The 18598-nt window shown below is 37.3% G+C and overlaps 1 protein-coding gene across 2 annotated transcripts in view; it reads left to right on the top strand.

Annotated features, from left to right (window-relative positions):
* SON (SON DNA binding protein) overlaps positions 1–18598 on the top strand; it is a 31722-nt gene that overhangs the window by 9358 nt on the left and 3766 nt on the right. Inside the window, exons 4-10 of one of the 2 annotated variants that reach the window (XM_006886748.1) lie at positions 17–3467; positions 3615–3889; positions 5089–5249; positions 7140–7286; positions 7491–7682; positions 14361–14471; positions 15442–15558. In XM_006886748.1, coding sequence (XP_006886810.1) covers positions 17–3467; positions 3615–3889; positions 5089–5249; positions 7140–7286; positions 7491–7682; positions 14361–14471; positions 15442–15558 — 4454 coding nt within the window. Of the gene's footprint in view, positions 1–16; positions 3468–3614; positions 3890–5088; positions 5250–7139; positions 7287–7490; positions 7683–7789; positions 8045–14360; positions 14472–15441; positions 15559–18598 lie in introns of those variants that run through there. The other variant, XM_006886749.1, reaches the window with a different exon arrangement.

The following is an 18598-nucleotide window of genomic DNA, read 5'->3' as shown; positions in this document are numbered from 1 at the left end:
GACTCCCAGATGCTAGCCACCAGTTCCATGGACTCCCAGATGCTAGCCACCAGTTCCATGGACTCCCAGATGCTAGCCACCAGTTCCATGGACTCTCAGATGCTAGCCACTAGCTCTATGGACTCCCAGATGTTAGCAACCAGTACTATGGACTCCCAGATGTTAGCAACTAGCTCCATGGACTCCCAGATGTTAGCAACTGGTACTATGGACTCTCAGATGTTAGCTTCGGGCACCATGGATGCTCAGATGTTAGCGTCTGGTACCATGGATGCCCAGATGTTGGCATCTAGTTCCCAAGATTCTTCTATGTTGGACTCAAAATCTCCTGATCCTTATAGGTTAGCCCAGGATCCCTACAGACTAGCCCAGGATCCCTACAGATTAGGTCATGACCCGTATAGATTAGGTCATGATGCTTACAGGTTAGGACAGGACCCTTACAGATTAGGCCATGATCCTTATAGACTAACTCCTGATCCCTATAGGATGTCACCTAGGCCCTATAGGATAGCACCTAGGTCTTACAGGATAGCACCTAGACCATATAGGCTAGCACCTAGACCCCTGATGTTAGCTTCTAGACGTTCTATGATGATGTCCTATGCTGCAGAACGTTCCATGATGTCATCTTATGAACGCTCTATGATGTCTTATGAGCGGTCTATGATGTCCCCTATGGCTGAGCGCTCGATGATGTCAGCCTATGAGCGCTCGATGATGTCAGCCTACGAGCGCTCGATGATGTCCCCTATGGCTGAACGCTCTATGATGTCAGCTTATGAACGCTCTATGATGTCAGCTTATGAACGCTCCATGATGTCCCCAATGGCTGACCGATCTATGATGTCCATGGGTGCCGACCGGTCCATGATGTCGTCATACTCTGCTGCTGATCGGTCTATGATGTCATCGTACTCTGCAGCTGACCGATCTATGATGTCGTCTTATACAGCTGATCGTTCAATGATGTCTATGGCAGGTGATTCTTACACCGATTCTTATACTGATACATACACGGAGGCGTATATGGTGCCACCTTTGCCTCCGGAAGAACCTCCAACAATGCCACCATTGCCACCTGAGGAGCCACCAATGACACCGCCATTGCCACCTGAGGAACCACCAGAGGGTCCTGCATTACCTGCTGAGCAGTCAGAGTTAACAACTGAAAATGCATGGCCTACTGATGTCTCAACTTTGCCTCCTGAAGAATCAGTACCGCTTCCTGAGCCGCCTACAAGTCAAAATGAGATTACAGAACCTTTGACCGTGCCTGCTGATTTTTCATTGTCAGCATCAGAGCCTTCAGTGGTAGCATCAGAGGCTGTTGTAACTGTTCCAGAACCACTCCCAGAGCCAGAGTCTTCAGTTCTGTCAGCACCTGTGCAGTCTGCTGTATTAGAACATGAAAATATGCCACAAGTACCTGAAATGCCCATGATGGCTGAATCTACTACATTACCATCAGAGACTCCTGGCATGTCAGATGCAGCGGAAACCTTTGAATCCGTCAGAGGTTCAGGAAATAGTGCTGCAGAAGTACCGTTGTCCTTCTTGAACCCAGCTGTAACTATTGCAGAATCAGTGCACAGCACTCCAGAGCGATTATCCATGGCTGTCTCAGAGCTGCCAGCAGTGGTCATCCCGGAGCCAATGGTGATGGCTGTCCCAGAGCCTTTGGCTGTACCTGTCTCAGAGCCGTTGGCAGTACCTGTCCCAGAGCCACTGGCTGTCCCAGAGCCATTGGCTGTCTCTGAGGTGCTGGTGGTAGCTGTCTCAGAACCACTGACTGTGACTGAGCCAGAGCGTGTTCCTGGGCCCGTAGTTTCTGCCCTGGAGCCTCCTGTACCGATTGGGGAACCACCAGCGTCAGTACTTCAGCCTACCATGATTGTTTCAGAGCCATCTGTTTCTGTTCAGGAATCTACACTGACAATTTCAGAGCCTGCAGTTACTGTCACAGAGCACACACAAGTAATTTCAACTGAACTGGTTTTACAGTCTACATCAGTGATAGTGGAGTCCAGCGTTATGTCCTCCACACACATCATAAAGGGAATGAATTTAGTACCTGGTGATTCTAATCTTGCTCCAGAGATTGGTGTGCAGGATATTACCATGTATTCAGGTGAAGAGCCACAAGGTGAAGGATGCCTGAAGAGTGAATCTTATGCACATGAACATAGTATGAGTATAGACCTTGGTGTAAATAATCATTTAATTGGTAGAGAAACAGAGCATAATACAGTGTCTGCTACTAGCACTGATGGAGGTGTTGAAATGGACAAGAAAATGTTACCTGTCAGTGAGACTGAACAATGCACAGTATTAGTTACTTGCCCTGGTGTTAGTGAGGCAGATGTAGGTGGAACTTTGTCTTCTACTGATCCTCTTTCTCTTGAACCTGATGCGAAAGGAACTAGTGAAGGTACTGAACTTGCCACAGCATCTCCTTTCAGTTCAGTTAATAAATATGTTGAGGTATCTTTAACTACCCAAGATACTGAACATGATATGGTAATTTCCACCAGCCCAAGTGGTGGTAGTGAAGCTGACATAGAGGGACCTTTACCTGCTAAAGACATTCATCTTGATTTACCATCCAATACTGTTAGTGAGCATACAGCAGGACCATTACCTGTGAAAGATAGTGACCAGACAGTAGCAGTTGCTTTAAGCCCTAAAGAAAGTAGTGAAGATAAAGAAGTATCTCTTCCCACAAAGGAGGTAATACCTGATTCAGGACTTTCTGCCAATATTGAAGATATTAATGAAGCAGATTTAGTGAGACCATTACTTCCCAAAGACATGGAACGTCTTGCAAACCTTAGAGCTGGTATTGAAGGATCTTTACTTGCAAGTGATGCTGATAAACCTGCTGCAAGTCCAGTTGTAACTGGTTTACTAGATAGAGCTTCAGAGTCATCTTCAGAGGAAAAAGATGATTATGAAATATTTGTAAAAGTTAAGGACACACATGAAAAAAGCAAGAAAAATAAGAACCGTGATAAAGGTGAAAAAGAGAAGAAGAGAGACTCTTCCTTAAGATCTCGAAGCAAACGTTCCAAGTCTTCTGAGCACAAATCACGCAAGCGCACCAGTGAATCTCGTTCTAGAGCAAGAAAGAGATCATCTAAGTCCAAGTCTCATCGTTCCCAAACACGTTCACGGTCACGTTCAAGACGCAGGAGGAGAAGCAGCAGGTCAAGATCAAAGTCTAGAGGAAGATGTTCTGTATCCAAAGAGAAGCGCAAAAGATCTCCAAAGCACAGATCCAAGTCTAGGGAAAGAAAAAGAAAAAGATCAAGTTCCAGAGACAATCGAAAAACAGTCAGAGCTCGCAGTCGCACCCCAAGTCGACGGAGTCGAAGTCATACTCCAAGTCGTCGAAGAAGGTCTAGATCTATTGGGAGAAGGAGGAGCTTTAGCATTTCTCCAAGTCGGCGCAGCCGTACCCCAAGCCGGCGCAGCCGCACCCCGAGCAGGAGGAGTCGCACCCCAAGCCGCCGCAGCCGCACCCCGAGCAGGAGGAGTCGCACCCCGAGCCGCCGCAGCCGCACCCCGAGCAGGAGGAGTCGCACCCCGAGCCGCCGCAGCCGCACCCCGAGCAGGAGGAGTCGCACCCCGAGCCGCCGCAGCCGCACCCCGAGCAGGAGGAGTCGCACTCCGAGCCGGCGCAGCCGCACTCCAAGCAGGAGGAGTCGCACCCCGAGCCGCCGGAGAAGGTCAAGATCTGTGATAAGACGAAGAAGCTTTAGTATATCACCAGTCAGACTGAGGCGGTCACGAACACCTTTGAGAAGAAGGTTTAGCAGATCTCCTATTCGTCGTAAAAGATCCAGGTCTTCTGAAAGAGGAAGATCGCCTAAACGTTTGACAGATTTGGGTGAGTACTTCTAAAAAATCCATTAGAGAATATAGGGTAACTTGAAGGTTCCCCCCTTCTTTTTGAGAAAATGTAAAATATTAGTGTAGGATAAAATTTATTTTTTAATTTTTAGAAATATCCCATGTTTAGAAATACTTGAATGCAGAAATAGATTTAATTAGAGCCAAGAAGATGTTTTCCTACTTTGTTTAACTGAAGCCTGTTTTCGTGCATAATTAAGAATAAAAAGAAGGATTTAGTAAATTGAAAGTCTAGGCTAGTATATATTTGAAGTATTTTTCCATGTATTTAAACATATGTAGTGGCAGAAAAAGCCTAAAATGTCCGTTCTCTGTAGCTAACCCTTCAGCAGGTTTTCAGAAGTAGTAAATTGCAGAGGAGGAGAGAGCTTATCTTTTCTCCACTTAGCAGCTGGTGAATTTGAACCATCTATTAATATAGACGTGAAGGCAGTTTTAATAAGAAGTAAACTTTGCAGGAGGGGAGTTACTAACATGGAGGGCAGTGACTTGGAAAAAGAGGTGAAACTCTAGATGAATAATTTTAATAATTTTCAGGTTAAGTTTGTTGAAAATGATCCTTAAGAGAGCAAGGGGGAGAGCATTTTAATCTTAAAGATTTCTAATTTCAAAGCCTGTCCAAAGGAATAGTGTAAAAGAGTTGTGTTCAAAGTGCATGCTTACCTCCCTTTACCATATAGTGAAACTACCGAAGCAGAATGTGAAATGTGATAATTATTACAGTGTTTATATAAGTAAGGTATTTTAGAGAAGTGTAGTAGAAATTAGAATTAATTACACTTTAAGGTCATGTTCTTGGAAGAGTTGATACCTAAATGGGGCACATTTGAAGTCCTGATTAGAAGAGTAATTTCCTGTAGTAAAATACTAGTAAAGACATGGAGGTTAAGGATATGATATGCTTGGAAAAGAGACATTTTGGAGGTTATGTCTCAGTGGGTGTCAGGATATAAATTAACAACCATAGAAGTTAGCTGTTTTATGTAATTTTCCAATGGCAAGTGCCATGTGAACATAATTTCTTAAATAGGGGCACTCATTTAATAAGTTTGAGTTAGAATATACGATCAAAGAAAAAACATAAGAAATTTGATTTCTTTAATAGTAATAGTAGGTAAAATTTGAATGTACAAAATGCATAGCCTTTTAGGAAAATGCCTTGTATTTTTCTTCTAGATAAGGCTCAATTACTTGAAATAGCCAAAGCAAATGCAGCGGCCATGTGTGCTAAGGCTGGTGTTCCTTTACCGCCAAACCTAAAACCTGCACCTCCACCTTCAATAGAAGAGAAAGTTGCAAAAAAGTCTGGAGGAGCAACGATAGAAGAACTGACAGAGGTAAGCTAGATAGGATTTGGTTTTCTTCTTAAATGGATTATTCCAGTGATAGTGACTCTGGAGCGTGCCAAAACCCGAATTGTGGGCTGAACTGATAATGGCTGGCACGGAGTGGCCAAAACCCGAAATACAGATGTGGCAGCGGCAGAAGCTCTGTTTAGCAGGCCATTATCCGGGATGGCTAAGCTCCGCTAGCTAAAAGTTACTTCCCATTACTTTTGCTTTCCAGTTTTAGAAGCCAAACTGACTGAGGAGTGGGACGGTTCGTTTGAATGGAGGAGGTGTTGAGTGAGCAACACGCAGAAGCTCGCCTACAGTTTCGTTTCCATTCACGACGTGTTCACTGATCGCCACGAGTGTACTGCATATACGCAAAGACACAGACAATCTTCAGAAATGATCTTTTGCCACCGGAGCTTGGAAATTAATGAGAATAGCTGGCCATTGTCTGAAAGGAACTTCTTTCACATCAACATTTCGGGTTTTGGCTGTTTGGTACCAGCCATTGGCGATAATGGCCGGCCATTATCAGTTCTTCCTGCGATTCGGGTTTTGGCAGTAACATATGTATTTTAAACATACTTTGTTTTTAAAACTTTGATCTTTTCAATTGAGGCTTTTTTTGGGGGTGGGGCTTTGTTGTATTATCGTTGGGGGGGGCGGGGAACGCTAAATATTGCTGCTAGGATCCAGAAATATACTGTTTCATATATTGAAACTTGTTATTGGCTAGCCTTACAGCAGCCTGCCACTGTCATTACTTTCAGTTCCATTCAGCTACATGCTAGTTTATTTAGTTGGGGTTTTTGTTTTTTTTTTTTTTCTAAATGAGCTTTTTATCCAATTGTATTGTTTTTCATTTGGTAATGGATGTGATGAATTGAGCCTATTTAGAGACCAATTTGCCCAGATATACTTGGACCTTTTTATAAAGCCAGGTAATTAATAGTCTTTTCCTTCTCAGGAAGGAATGGACTTTGACTTTGCTTCAGTTGTCAGATGTTATCATTTGAACCTTCTCCATCATGCCTTATTTTCCATTCTTGAGTTCTGTTTCTTAAAAGAGACTTAACCTGTAACACATTTATGGTGAGACATCTTGCCATTGAACCCTATTCTGAATGCTTCAAATCTTTTATTTTGCTACTCAGTTTGAGGATTATAATTTATTTCCTCACTTAGATTTCTTGAAATACAAGTTACAACTTAAAAACACACATAATGACCTGTTAATAAAGGTTTCCATTCAAATCCAAGCTCCTTATATGAAGTTAGCATGTGAACACTTTTCTGTTCTTTACTGTTTTAGCCTAATCTTCAGCTCTTTTGTCCTTTTTAACAATTTTTTTAACCCTTTTACCGTAACTTGGCTAGGATGACTATTATTTCCTTTCTTTACCAATATATTTGTTTCTCAGTATGAAAATCTTGCTCAGACTTTCAAGAATTATCTCTAGATTATCTAATCTTGGCTGGCTATTCTCTTAAGCCTTTGGTTTTCTTTCTTTTTTCCTAGCACTTATGTACTTGGTTTGTATTATATCAGTTTGCACTTGTTATTGTGTTGCTCTGTAAAAATGTTTTCAATTATTTCATGTGTATGTATTCTGTCTGTTGACTAGATTGTAAGCTCTTTGGGAGCAGGGACCATGTCTTCTACTTTTTGTATTCCCTCGACAGTGCCCAGTACAGTGCTCTGCACATAGTAGGTGCTCAATAAATGTTGTTGACTGACTGAAAAGCAAGACTGTGTTTAAATGATAGCTATTAAGCTGAGTTACTTGTCTATAACTTAGTAACTTTTACTCTTGAATGTTGATTTTACATGGCTACATTAAGAAATTTTACATAAATGTGTAAGATTTACCTTTTGTTTTTTTGCTTTTTAAGAAATGCAAACAGATTGCACAAAGTAAAGAAGATGATGATGTAATAGTGAATAAACCTCATGTTTCGGATGAAGAGGAAGAAGAACCTCCTTTTTATCATCATCCCTTTAAACTCAGTGAACCCAAACCCATTTTTTTCAATCTGAATGTGAGTATTAGTTTATGGACTGATAAAACACAGTATATGAGACTGTTTAAATAAAACTCAAATTCTTAAGTTTATTAATTCTTTTTATATATTTAGAAATAATGTGAAATGTACATTTCCTTGATATTATTTTGAAACTCCAGAAAACACTTCATTGTAGATATTTGTTACATGGGAGTTTAATGAAATTTATTTATTTTTTAGATTGCTGCAGCAAAGCCAACACCACCAAAAAGCCAGGTAACATTAACAAAAGAATTTCCTGTATCATCGGGATCTCAACATCGAAAAAAAGAAGCAGATAGCGTTTATGGAGAGTGGGTTCCTGTCGAAAAAAATGGTGAAGAAAACAAAGATGATGATGATAATGTTTTCAGCAGCAATTTGCCCTCTGAGGTAAGTAAAAGAAATAAAATGTGTGTTTTTTCCTTTTTTAATACCTGACTATCTGCCATTTTATTGTTATTTTATATCTGATTTGGATTCTGTTTCACTCTTCTTAGGGCCGGGTTAAACGGCAGGGCCGGGTTAGACGACAGCTGAAACAACCCGCAGCTTCTCATTTGACAGTAACTCGATGCAATTCACTTTGTGGAACCAAGCCACAAAGTGAAAAGCATCGAATTGCAGAGAACAGTGTTATCACATCCTTACCTAACATTGGGCCCTCCATGCACTTGTGGGAAGGTAGCCCAAGGTACAACTATTTAGCTTCCCGTTTTGCTTCGAGACTCTATAGCTCTAGATTTTGGTGGTAGCAAATTTATTGGGTGGAGGGATTGAGCTGAGAGGAAGATCATCAGGTTCAACACAAGAACTGTATTTGAAAAGATAACTGATAATGAGCATCTTGGGCCCACTGCCCTTAAATAGTGCTTATTTACTGTTTTTCTGGGTTGTTAGGTAGTATTTCAGTTTAGTTGGTTTTTCTTCCCTGTATCACCTTGGTTCTTTTGGATTCTTGTGTTTAACCTAATGCTCAGCCTTGGTACACAATTCCCTTCTCCTTCCCCTCTTTGCTACTATTAAAAGTTGGAGAAGTGGAAGTTACACCTTGTAATTTACATGAGGCTATAGTTGTATCTTGTCAAAATGACGCAGTAATAATGCCAAGTGTCAAAATAATCCCATTAAAATGCCGCCTGATTAAATAATGTGCTGCTAAATATAATGCACATGAAAACAAGACTGTATATATATGTAAATATATATATATATATCTGTACCTTTGTATGTATCTCTGTATCTGTACCTTTGCTGTATCTTTTAATAAACAGTTTACTTTTATTTAACTTGTTGTGCAAAATCACGCTTGGGGGATCTGGGAGGGTGGAGACTTAATAGGGCGGTGGGAATTCTGATACCCTAGACTTAGTATCATTACCTTTTCTTACTCTTGCCCTTGATATCCAGAGACATTTGTCCAAGGAATGGACTGGTCTGAGGCCCTTAAAATGTCAAGCTTCTCCTTTTGCAGATCTGGGATATATAGGTCAGAGAGACCTGTACTTTTCACCTTCAGGTTCCCGTCACTGGCCATATCTTTCACTAAACACCTTTAATACTACAAACAAATCAGTCTTGTTTATATAATCAGAAAGTGAACAGAACCCAAATCAGAAATGTTATGATAGCACTATTTCTTTCCCCAGGAGCTATTCACAGGCGACATTTTCACTGTGTTTTTTTGACCTGTGGCATTTTGAAAGGGAAAAGTTCTATATAGTAAAGCTGCACATGATAAGCAGACAGTGCATCTGTCAATCAGTTTAGGTGTTGATCTATATTCACATGGATTTTTAACATTTGAACTTGTATCATCACCAATAAAAGGGAGTAATGGCTGGTTTGGAAAATATTATATGAAGCTAGTTGAGTAATTAAACTGCTAATTCTCAAATGAGACCCGCACATCTCAAGAGGAAGAGATTGAAATTTGCAACTGATGCAATGTTCTTATAGTAGCTTGAATACAAACCATGGTAAAGAAAGTAAGGCAGACTTAGAAATCCTGATACATATATTTTCAGCCATTAATTTCATGCATATTGAACAAAAAGGTTGAAAAAAATGGAGAGATTATATGAGAAGAATTTTGCATTGGAGTGAAGACCAATGAATAGTTATCTCAAAATTCCAAGAAATTTTCCAGAGACAATAAGTGACCAGGATATTGTAATTTTGTCAGTTGAACATGGGAAAAATACTTCATTAATCCTAATAATTAAGCTGTTTTTTCATTGAGAGGTGTATGTGACTGACTGTTGTGTGTATCTATCTATATATATATTTGGAATTCAGTATGCAACTGTTTTTAGTTTCTAACACCAAAAATGTGATGACCAAAGCCTTATTGATTATGAATTGTGATTGCCAGATTTTTACCTCTAAGGTTCAGGAGAATTCTAAGGATTAGTAGGATATAAGCAAATTATTTTTAAAAGGAAGCAGTACTTAAAGTGTATTCTAAAGAAGGAAATTTCATTAAAGCAGATTAAAAAAACATCAGACAAAATAGATGACCTGGACATTTGACATCAGAACACTGCTCGTATTTTTAAGCTAATTACTTTAGAAGCTTACTTAGCCTTAAAGAGTGTACGTTAACTAATTCTAAATAAAAGAATCCCATGATTTTAGGAGAAAAAGACACGATTGTGTTTTGCTTCCAGGTCTCTATAGTTCTACCTAGTAGCAACTCCTAGAAGAAATGTTCACAATTACATTTGTTTGTAGTTTTGATAGAACAATGGTGGTGGAACACTACTACTGATGAAGTTTTGTAAGCATTAAGCCTTTGATTCTGTGTTAGGGATTGTAAAAAAGGCTTTCTAGAATGAAAGACAAGGTCTTTTATATAGTAAGTTTTTTTAATACAATAGGCATTTTCTTTCCCCTTCCTGTTTTGTTTTAATGAATATAAGGGGAGTTTGTGGTTATTTAGTACTGACCATAAAATACTTGGGCGACAATTACAGCTTTGAGCTCCATAAGGACCAACTTAGCTTTGTTACAAATCTGAATATGGATTATCATCCTTAACCCCACTCATTATCTTGCACATGAGTGCTTTCTGACATAAGTGAGTGGACAGAAGTTGTGGATGGATCAGCATAAATCCTATCTTATGGAAAAACAACTCATCAGACTGTGCTGCCCTACTGCCACAGCATCGTCTTCCTACTCAGAAACCAGCCAGCGGCATCCTCAGGAATAACAGGAATAACTACAGAACTTTGACCATATTTGTGAATTTGATTTGTGAAAAATGAAAGCTTGAGAAATACTATTTTTAAAAATAGTCCTCAGGAACCTTAATTCTTGGTAAAAAGAATAAAATTAGTAAAGGCTTTTTGGGTTTAATGTTTGGCATAGTTTTCCATGGTTTATTAATGGTCATAAATGTGTTAAAAGTTTTAGCAAGGCCAAGTGATTGCTTACATGTTTAGACCATCGTCATAAGCACTGAACCTGGTATAACTGAAATCTCTTTCCGTATCTCACCCGAGCTAAAATTCTCTTCAGTTTAGAAGCTATCTTTATAGAGTGAACTTGTGGGGCAAAAATGACAAATTTAAAAACGTATAGATCTTTACTGGAATGTGAAATAACAGTTTGGACTATTTAATAGGTTAAGTCTCAGTTAAATTTATTTAATGTAAATATATTAAAGATATATTTTAAAGTAAACAAGTTTCACTACAGAATTTCCATATAACAAAAGATTCAGAATGTTTTTAAAAATAATCCAAATACTCAAAACTGGGACATCCTGTATTTAATGTGAATTTTGTTTTTGTTGCTAATTTATTATTTTTATATGCGCTTCAACATTTTTACTACTTTGGTATTTTGAAATCATACTTTTCATATTTTATGTTTAGGTCAGATGCATTTCATTGACTCTTCTCTGACCCTAAATAAGATAATAGTTCTACTTTTTTTCCTTTTTTAAATTTTTATTTATTTATTTTATGTGTGTACCGTCAAATTGGATCTGACTGGTACAGGAGGCGATTGTTCCTCCCTCTTCAGCAGAGCATCTGGTGGATTTGAACCGCGCACCTCTGGGATTGCAGTACAGTTTCCTGCCACTAGGCCACCAGAGCTCACCAAGATATTAATTCTAATTCAGTAAACAGTTGGGTTGATGAAATGTAGCAGGCTTGTAAATTGATGCTTAAGAAATTTTAAGTGGAAAAATAAAGCTTATAAATGATATACTTGTATAATATAAGTCATACGTATATATGATGTCAGATGTATGGAATAATAGTTCACAAGGAAATCATTGGAGGTTATATATGAAATAGTCATCTTTTTTGCTCAGAGATTAATGTGAGCAGGAATTTTATTAATGTGAGACATAGTCATAATCCACTACATACTTTTAGGTAAATGTCACCATGTAGAAGTTCTAGAGAAAAAAGAAATTTTACCATTTTAAAACTTAGACATTTACTATACAAGTATATTACACTCTATAAAGCTATAAATCTAGAGTATATAAGTAGAAACAAAGTTTACATTACGAGGTAATAGAAGTTTTTAGAAAAGCTTTTTAAATTTTGGCATCTTTTCCTTGGTTTTGTTTCAGAGTAACCTAAAGAAATGACTGGCAGCTGAAAAATGTTCAAAATAGTCATAAATCTACATGTGACTAAGCAAAATTAAATAAATGGGGGGGGGCAGTTAAATAACCACATTTTTATGCATGATAGCATTCTTCTATAAAGATGTATTTGACAACATTTCTGAAAGGTTTATGATTTAATATTGATAAACATTAGACTAGCTACTGAAAAGGAAACTTGATCATAGTTAAATTTTTATACATTTTCAAATTACCGTTTTATCTTTATTAAAATTGGTTTGCTTACAAAGTTTATACACATTTTGTTTCACACTATTCAAGTTATCTTTATAGAATTTTACATAAATGGAACATCTTAGATGATTCTGATTTCATTATCTTTTAAAATATATTTTTCTCACATTTAAATGATGTGTACCATCGAATCAGAACCGATCCGTAGCTGACCCTCATGTAGGTTTTCAAAGTCAGTAAATTGTACTGGAGGAGAGTGCCCATCTGTCTCCCCTGGAGCTGCTGGTGGATTTGAACCATGTACCTTTTGGTGGCATTGCAGTTTCTTAACACCAAGCCACCAGAGCCCCTATATTTAAAAACAGGAATATGAAATTAATAGTTACATTAATACAAGCCTTTAAAATTGTAATATTCAGTTTGTAATTTACTTGGTCAGTTTTTGTAGAGAAGTATATTCATTAAGATCAGTTTTGTGGGAAACTGGTTGTTTTGAAAGTCACCTAAATACATTCGAATTTATAGTGGGAGGTTAGGGATTTGGGCCCCTAGCAAGTGGATTATTTTCCCTAGCATCTGTTCAACTTCGATTTCCTAGTAATAAACCCCGTTTTTTATACAACAAACCCTACACACACAGATTTAAACTACAGCGAATTGTGTTACTAACCCAAAGGCTGGGTGTCTGCAGTGGTTTGAATCCAGTAGCAGCTACACAGGAGAAAGATAAGTAGGTAGGCTCATCTTTTGATTTACAGGCTCAGCAACTCAGTGGAACTCTGAGTCAGAACTGACTCAATGGCAGTGAGAGTGACGAAACCAAAAATTAATCTGGCAAGGTCAATGAAATAGTACTTGAGGTAATATTTAATTGAGTTTCCAAAACTACATTGATAACTTAGGGAAAACAATTTTAGGAAACATCTTAAGGTTGGCCAAGGGAATATGTTTAAATAACCTGGTTCCAAGTTAAAGTTCCAGAAAAAGACAACATTATAAAGACATAAATTCTTAGTCTTTCAGGCTAATTTTGCACAAATAAGCTATTTTTTGAAGACCCTAGAAGTAGTATAGTGTGTGGGTAAATGAATTAAAAAGTATTTGTTTATCTTATTAACAGTTACAGAATTAGTTGCCTTCATTTTTAAAATGCACCGTAATGTTTTATAAAAGAAAAAATAAAACTATTAGAGGAGTATTATGTAATTTTGCAAGAAAACCAAGATAGACTAATGAATTCTGATTATAGAGAAATAATGATCAGTGAGAGATGATAATTCGCAGTCATACGGATTTCTTTACAGTACAGGTGTAGCTTTTAAAGAGTATTTCATAGAGAACATTCAATGTCATACATCTGACTTCTATTTAGCATGTTTAGGGATCTTAGCCTTTTAAGGTGCTGTTTTATTTCCATTCTAGTAAATTCCAGTGTTTACCATATTTGTGCAGTACCTGTTTATTCACTCTTTAGAAAAACAGTCTGTTAGCTAACCATTGTCAGGAAACAAATACTGGGTCATAAAAACAGATACCATTAATAGGTAAAAGGATGCTGGAAGAAAAGATCAAGGCTTATTAGAAAAACCCTTATCAAATACTTTTTCCTTGTATGGTAAGCTTTCCACAAGTCTGACAAAGTGGAATTTGTCTCTTTCAGGAATTTTCTTGGCCATTCTCTGTTGATCTTGAGTCAACTCCTTCTCCTAGAGACCTCTTCAATCTAATTTCCAAGCCAAATATTTGTGAGAGGTGATAGTTCCCTCTTTGCCCTGTGGAGCAACTCACTGATGGATTCAAACCTCTGAAATATACATAAACACACTATGCTACCAGGACCTTTCTTCTTTGCCTGTTAGGGAAAATTAAAGTTGTCATGATTATCAAAGAGTATTATATTAGTCGTTGAAAAGAAGACCTAACATCTCATTTTAGTTGATGTTTACATATCTAGAGATATTATAATATTGTTAAGTAATGTTTAACTGAAACATTTTTAAGAAATTGGATTCTTAGAAACATTTTACATAAAACAATGCTAGATGAAATTATGCCGTAATTAGAAATAATTTACACAGTAATAATTTTCTACTCAGTTATTCAAGAATTTTACTTAACTGCATTTGAGTGTTAGGGAAATTTCTCAGTGGAATTTTTTTATACAGTCTATAGCAACTAATGAGCGCTTTTGAGAATTTGGGGGGCTTGTCATAATTTAAGATAATTATCTATGTTTTCTGTTTTAGCCTGTGGACATCTCTACAGCAATGACTGAGCGAGCACTTGCTCAGAAAAGACTCAGTGAGAATGCATTTGACCTTGAAGCCATGAGCATGTTAAATCGAGCTCAGGAACGGGTATGGAGCAATTTTTAATGTCCAAATAAGACTTCATTCATTAGTTGAGTTGTGACACAAAGTCTGTAGCATTCTGTTGAAATCTAGGTCTTCATTTAGAAAATGCAAGAAACTAAGTTAATAACGTGGCTTACTTTAAATTGAAGCAATTTGAGCATTCACTTAGTACATGTCTTTTTTTATAATGTGTAGCAGGAACTGTTGAAGGAAAAATTTGCACTCAGTGGAACTTAACAATCTGGTGTATAAAAAAATTGCACATCTTAACTCATTTCATGTTCATATCTGTCCCAGGAGCTATAGTACTCGTGATTCTCATATTCCAGCTGAGGAAACTGAGATTAGTTAGGTTATGTAAGAAATCCCAGTACTGTTAGGTGGATAAAACTAGGATTCAGATGTAGGCCCTTTGAAACCAAAGTCAGTTCAAATTACTAGCAATTCTTAGCTTCTCTACTTTCTACCTATCTGTAGCTCTAGGTAGAAACAATATAGGTGCAGACCAGATGTAAAATAACTGACAAACTTAAGTGCTTAATAAATACAATTAGTGACAGTTGATTCTTTCAACTTCATGACAAATGCTAATGATTACCTGGGAAGGGGACAAGAATTCTTTACCATATTTATTAGCTTTTTTATTTTTGCAGTAATTTTGGTACATTTCTCTTGTATCAGTGATAGTTTAAAGAATTATCATAGCTATAGTTGTCAGTTATAAAGAAACACCCACAATGTCATTAATGGATTGATTATCGATTAATAGATTCAGTCACACTTCTTTGCAAAGCTTAGGAAAGTGTTTAAACATTTTATCATACTAATAATACACTGTTTTAAAAGTTGATCATTTAATACTGTTCAGTCTTTTTTGGCTAAAAGGAAATTTTTGTTTAGTTACATATACTAAAGTCACATTTTAATGCAATGAATGATTTTACTAAATTAGAGCTTGTGTTCCCTCCCCCAGATTGATGCCTGGGCTCAGCTGAACTCTATCCCTGGCCAGTTTACAGGAAGTACTGGAGTACAGGTTCTGACACAAGAACAGTTGGCTAATACTGGTGCTCAAGCTTGGATTAAAAAGGTATGCACTATAAACAACATAGAAAATGTTGAAGTACAGTGTTATTTTTTTCCCCCAGAATACATTTCATTAAAAATGCATGAAGATCCCAATGACTAACTGAAATACATGAGTAAATTTGCTATGTGTAAATGCCCCAGGATGGACACTGAAGACGGACTTGATTTATGAGACAATGGCACATGTATAAATAATGGGTCAAGAACTATAATTACTGCTGGTGGTGTGTTGTGTTTTTAACTGTATTTTTAATGCCAACAGTGTATCAGGTGCTGTTCAAAATATTCCTGTTCCTGTTTGACTACTAATTTAATAATTTCAAAGCAGTGGTTCTCAAATTTTTCTTCAACATGGGATACTTTGTTACAGGTTTATTTTTGGTGGATCACTGCCCCCAAGAGCCTTCCACCACCCTCCTTTCCAATTCCTCTATTCCACTGTCCTTTATATCCCCTTTTTTAGTGCTTGCACCCTTACTTAAGTCCATATTTCCTTTCCCTTTTGTGACCTCCAGCCCTAGGTCCCTATGGTTGTCAGCCATTGATTCCAACAATTGGTTGGGCAGCCCTAATAAAAGTACTGCATGTGGCAATCTTGCCATGGGACTTGGAAGGTTGTGGGAGGATGGCTGGAATGTTGGGTGGCCAATGTTGAAGGGTGGTGAAGGAGATAGGATGGGAAGGGAGAATATGATCTGTGGACCATCATTTAGGCCCTAGTGGCCTCTGATGATCCACAGGCTCAATTTGAGAACCACTGATCCCATGGAAACCCAGGAAAGAATTAACACAAGAGGATGGACACCTCGTGCAGCAAAGACATAGGCACATCTGTTTTTCAGATTCCTGCAATAAGACCTGTGAACTCCACCTCTGGCTGCCTCATTATTGGGGGGAGCCTTAGGTGTTAAGGGCTTTCTGAAGACGTGCATTTGGTGAAGGAACATGGTTTGGTTGTATGGGTGATGGGAAGTTTCTTTGAGTACTGGCAGCATAGCAGTGCTGCAATTGGGAGGCTCTGTGGTATAATGGATTGGGAAGGTTTCTTAAACCCGCTTTATTCCTGACTCCTTATGTGACTGTGGGCAAGTGATTCTTTGAAATATTAGAGTTTCAAGTGGAGACCGTCTTTATTATTACCTCACTGAATGGTAACTAATAATGTGAATGAAGAGTACCTGTTACAAAGAATTGAGTATCAGTGAATGTTTGGTATTTCTGAAAAGTAAGATTTGGATTGCTTCAGATGTTTTAACTCAAATTATTTCAATTTTGATATCTCGTATTAACAAAATTAATATAAAACATCACGTATCTTCACCTTGCCTAATTTCTTTTTTGAAAGTTAAACTTATGTACATACTGAATATATAGTTACAGTAATTAAATTGGGGCCTTTATTGTAGTGAGTGTGCTATGGGTTGGTGGGAAAATCACGTGAATTTTAAAATATTTTTAAGTTCAGGTTCATTTTGGACTAAACTGCAATATAGAAACATCGTTCGAAAAATTGCTTTCATCTTTGTGGTAGGAATTAAACTTCTGTTTAGTTTTAATTTTTAATACTCTAGTCTTAAAGCTGAACTCAGTCTTTAGGAAATTTAGACTTGAAGATATAGCAGTGTTAACACATGGCTATATTTTATGTATTTAAGAGTTACTGCGAGGTAGAAACTTGTGAAGGTGTTTCTACTGCTAACTTTTGGTGTTCACATGCATAATGCTTCTGTACTTCACATAGCATAAGTTCTTAACATAAATATCTTACCAAGTATTGATCTTACATATTCCTCAGTTGGCTCCCTACATTTCTCCTAAAATCTTTTCTTCTGTATTTTTAGTATTGTAGGAAGTTCACTAGTTTTAAATACATTTATTTAAGAGTGTTTGGGTCATAGAGGATTTTGTCCTTATTTTATTTAAATATATCCTAGGAATGAAATTATTTTGATTAAAAAAACAAACCCAAAACCAGGAGAAAGCTGTGTTCATTAGACCAATTTTAAATTATTATAGAAGAAATGCTTTCAGTAAGATCTAATAAATTACTGAACAATATTGGCAGCTAATATTTTAAAGAAGTAGTACTTATAAAAATGGGTAAAACATTCATGGCAGTTACTAGGCTACTGAGAATCCAAAATGTATATTTACTGTCAATATTATAAATACTGTCTACTCATTAAATCTTGAGTTGTGCTTAAGTATTTTGCAAGTGGTATTTTGGCTTTCTGTCCTTAAGTATAAACACCCTATTAAAAACCACAGAGTAGCATCATTATCCATGCTCTTTTTTAAATTTCTTGCAGTATATTCTTAAATGTCAAAGATAGTTTTATAGGTATTCTCCTTTATCATTGAAACATCTCAAGTTGATAACTGATTTATAAAACCCTTTATCTTCCAAAATGAAGTTATTTTGATATAACCTGATAAATACTGTTTACTATTATAGTCTCATTGGATTTTTATCAGCTTTGCCTTTTTTTTTTTTTTAACTGCACACATTGGGTAAAAAAACAGATGCAGATATTACAATATTGGGTACCTGGGTTATTTGTGGGTTTGTATTGTATTCTGCACAGTTGCCCTTTTTTTTAGGAGTGTTTCCTGGAAAAGAGGGGCGGATGAACCTTGGAAGTAAGTAAAAATCATTCTAGGTGTGTAGCATCAAAGGCAGTTGATACCCAAGCATCAGCTAACTTTTCTCTGTACATCTACACTGCATGGCCTGCACCAAATAAAGGAACTGAACCAGGGGTATATTTTTACCTCTACAGCTGCCTCCTTCCATCAGAGCACCTTGTTTAACTTAATGTCATCTAGGCTTACATCATTGGCATGTTTTCTCCCCAGCATTTAATTTAAAAGCTGGTAAAATAAAATTACACAGTTTAAGTGCTGTGTAAAATACTTTTTACATTTAGTATTAACTTATCAATGCAGGAAATGATAATGCATACTATAGCCATAACCACTGGAGTTTTAGTTCCCTCTGTTGATAAGTTAATTTTGGAGAAAATACTGTTTAAACAGATAGG

The sequence above is a fragment of the Elephantulus edwardii genome, unplaced genomic scaffold (genome assembly GCF_000299155.1).
Source record: "Elephantulus edwardii isolate Elephantulus edwardi_28Jun2011 unplaced genomic scaffold, EleEdw1.0 scaffold00051, whole genome shotgun sequence".
Classification (NCBI taxonomy): Eukaryota; Metazoa; Chordata; class Mammalia; order Macroscelidea; family Macroscelididae; genus Elephantulus; species Elephantulus edwardii.
This window is presented reverse-complemented; position numbering and strand designations above follow the sequence as displayed.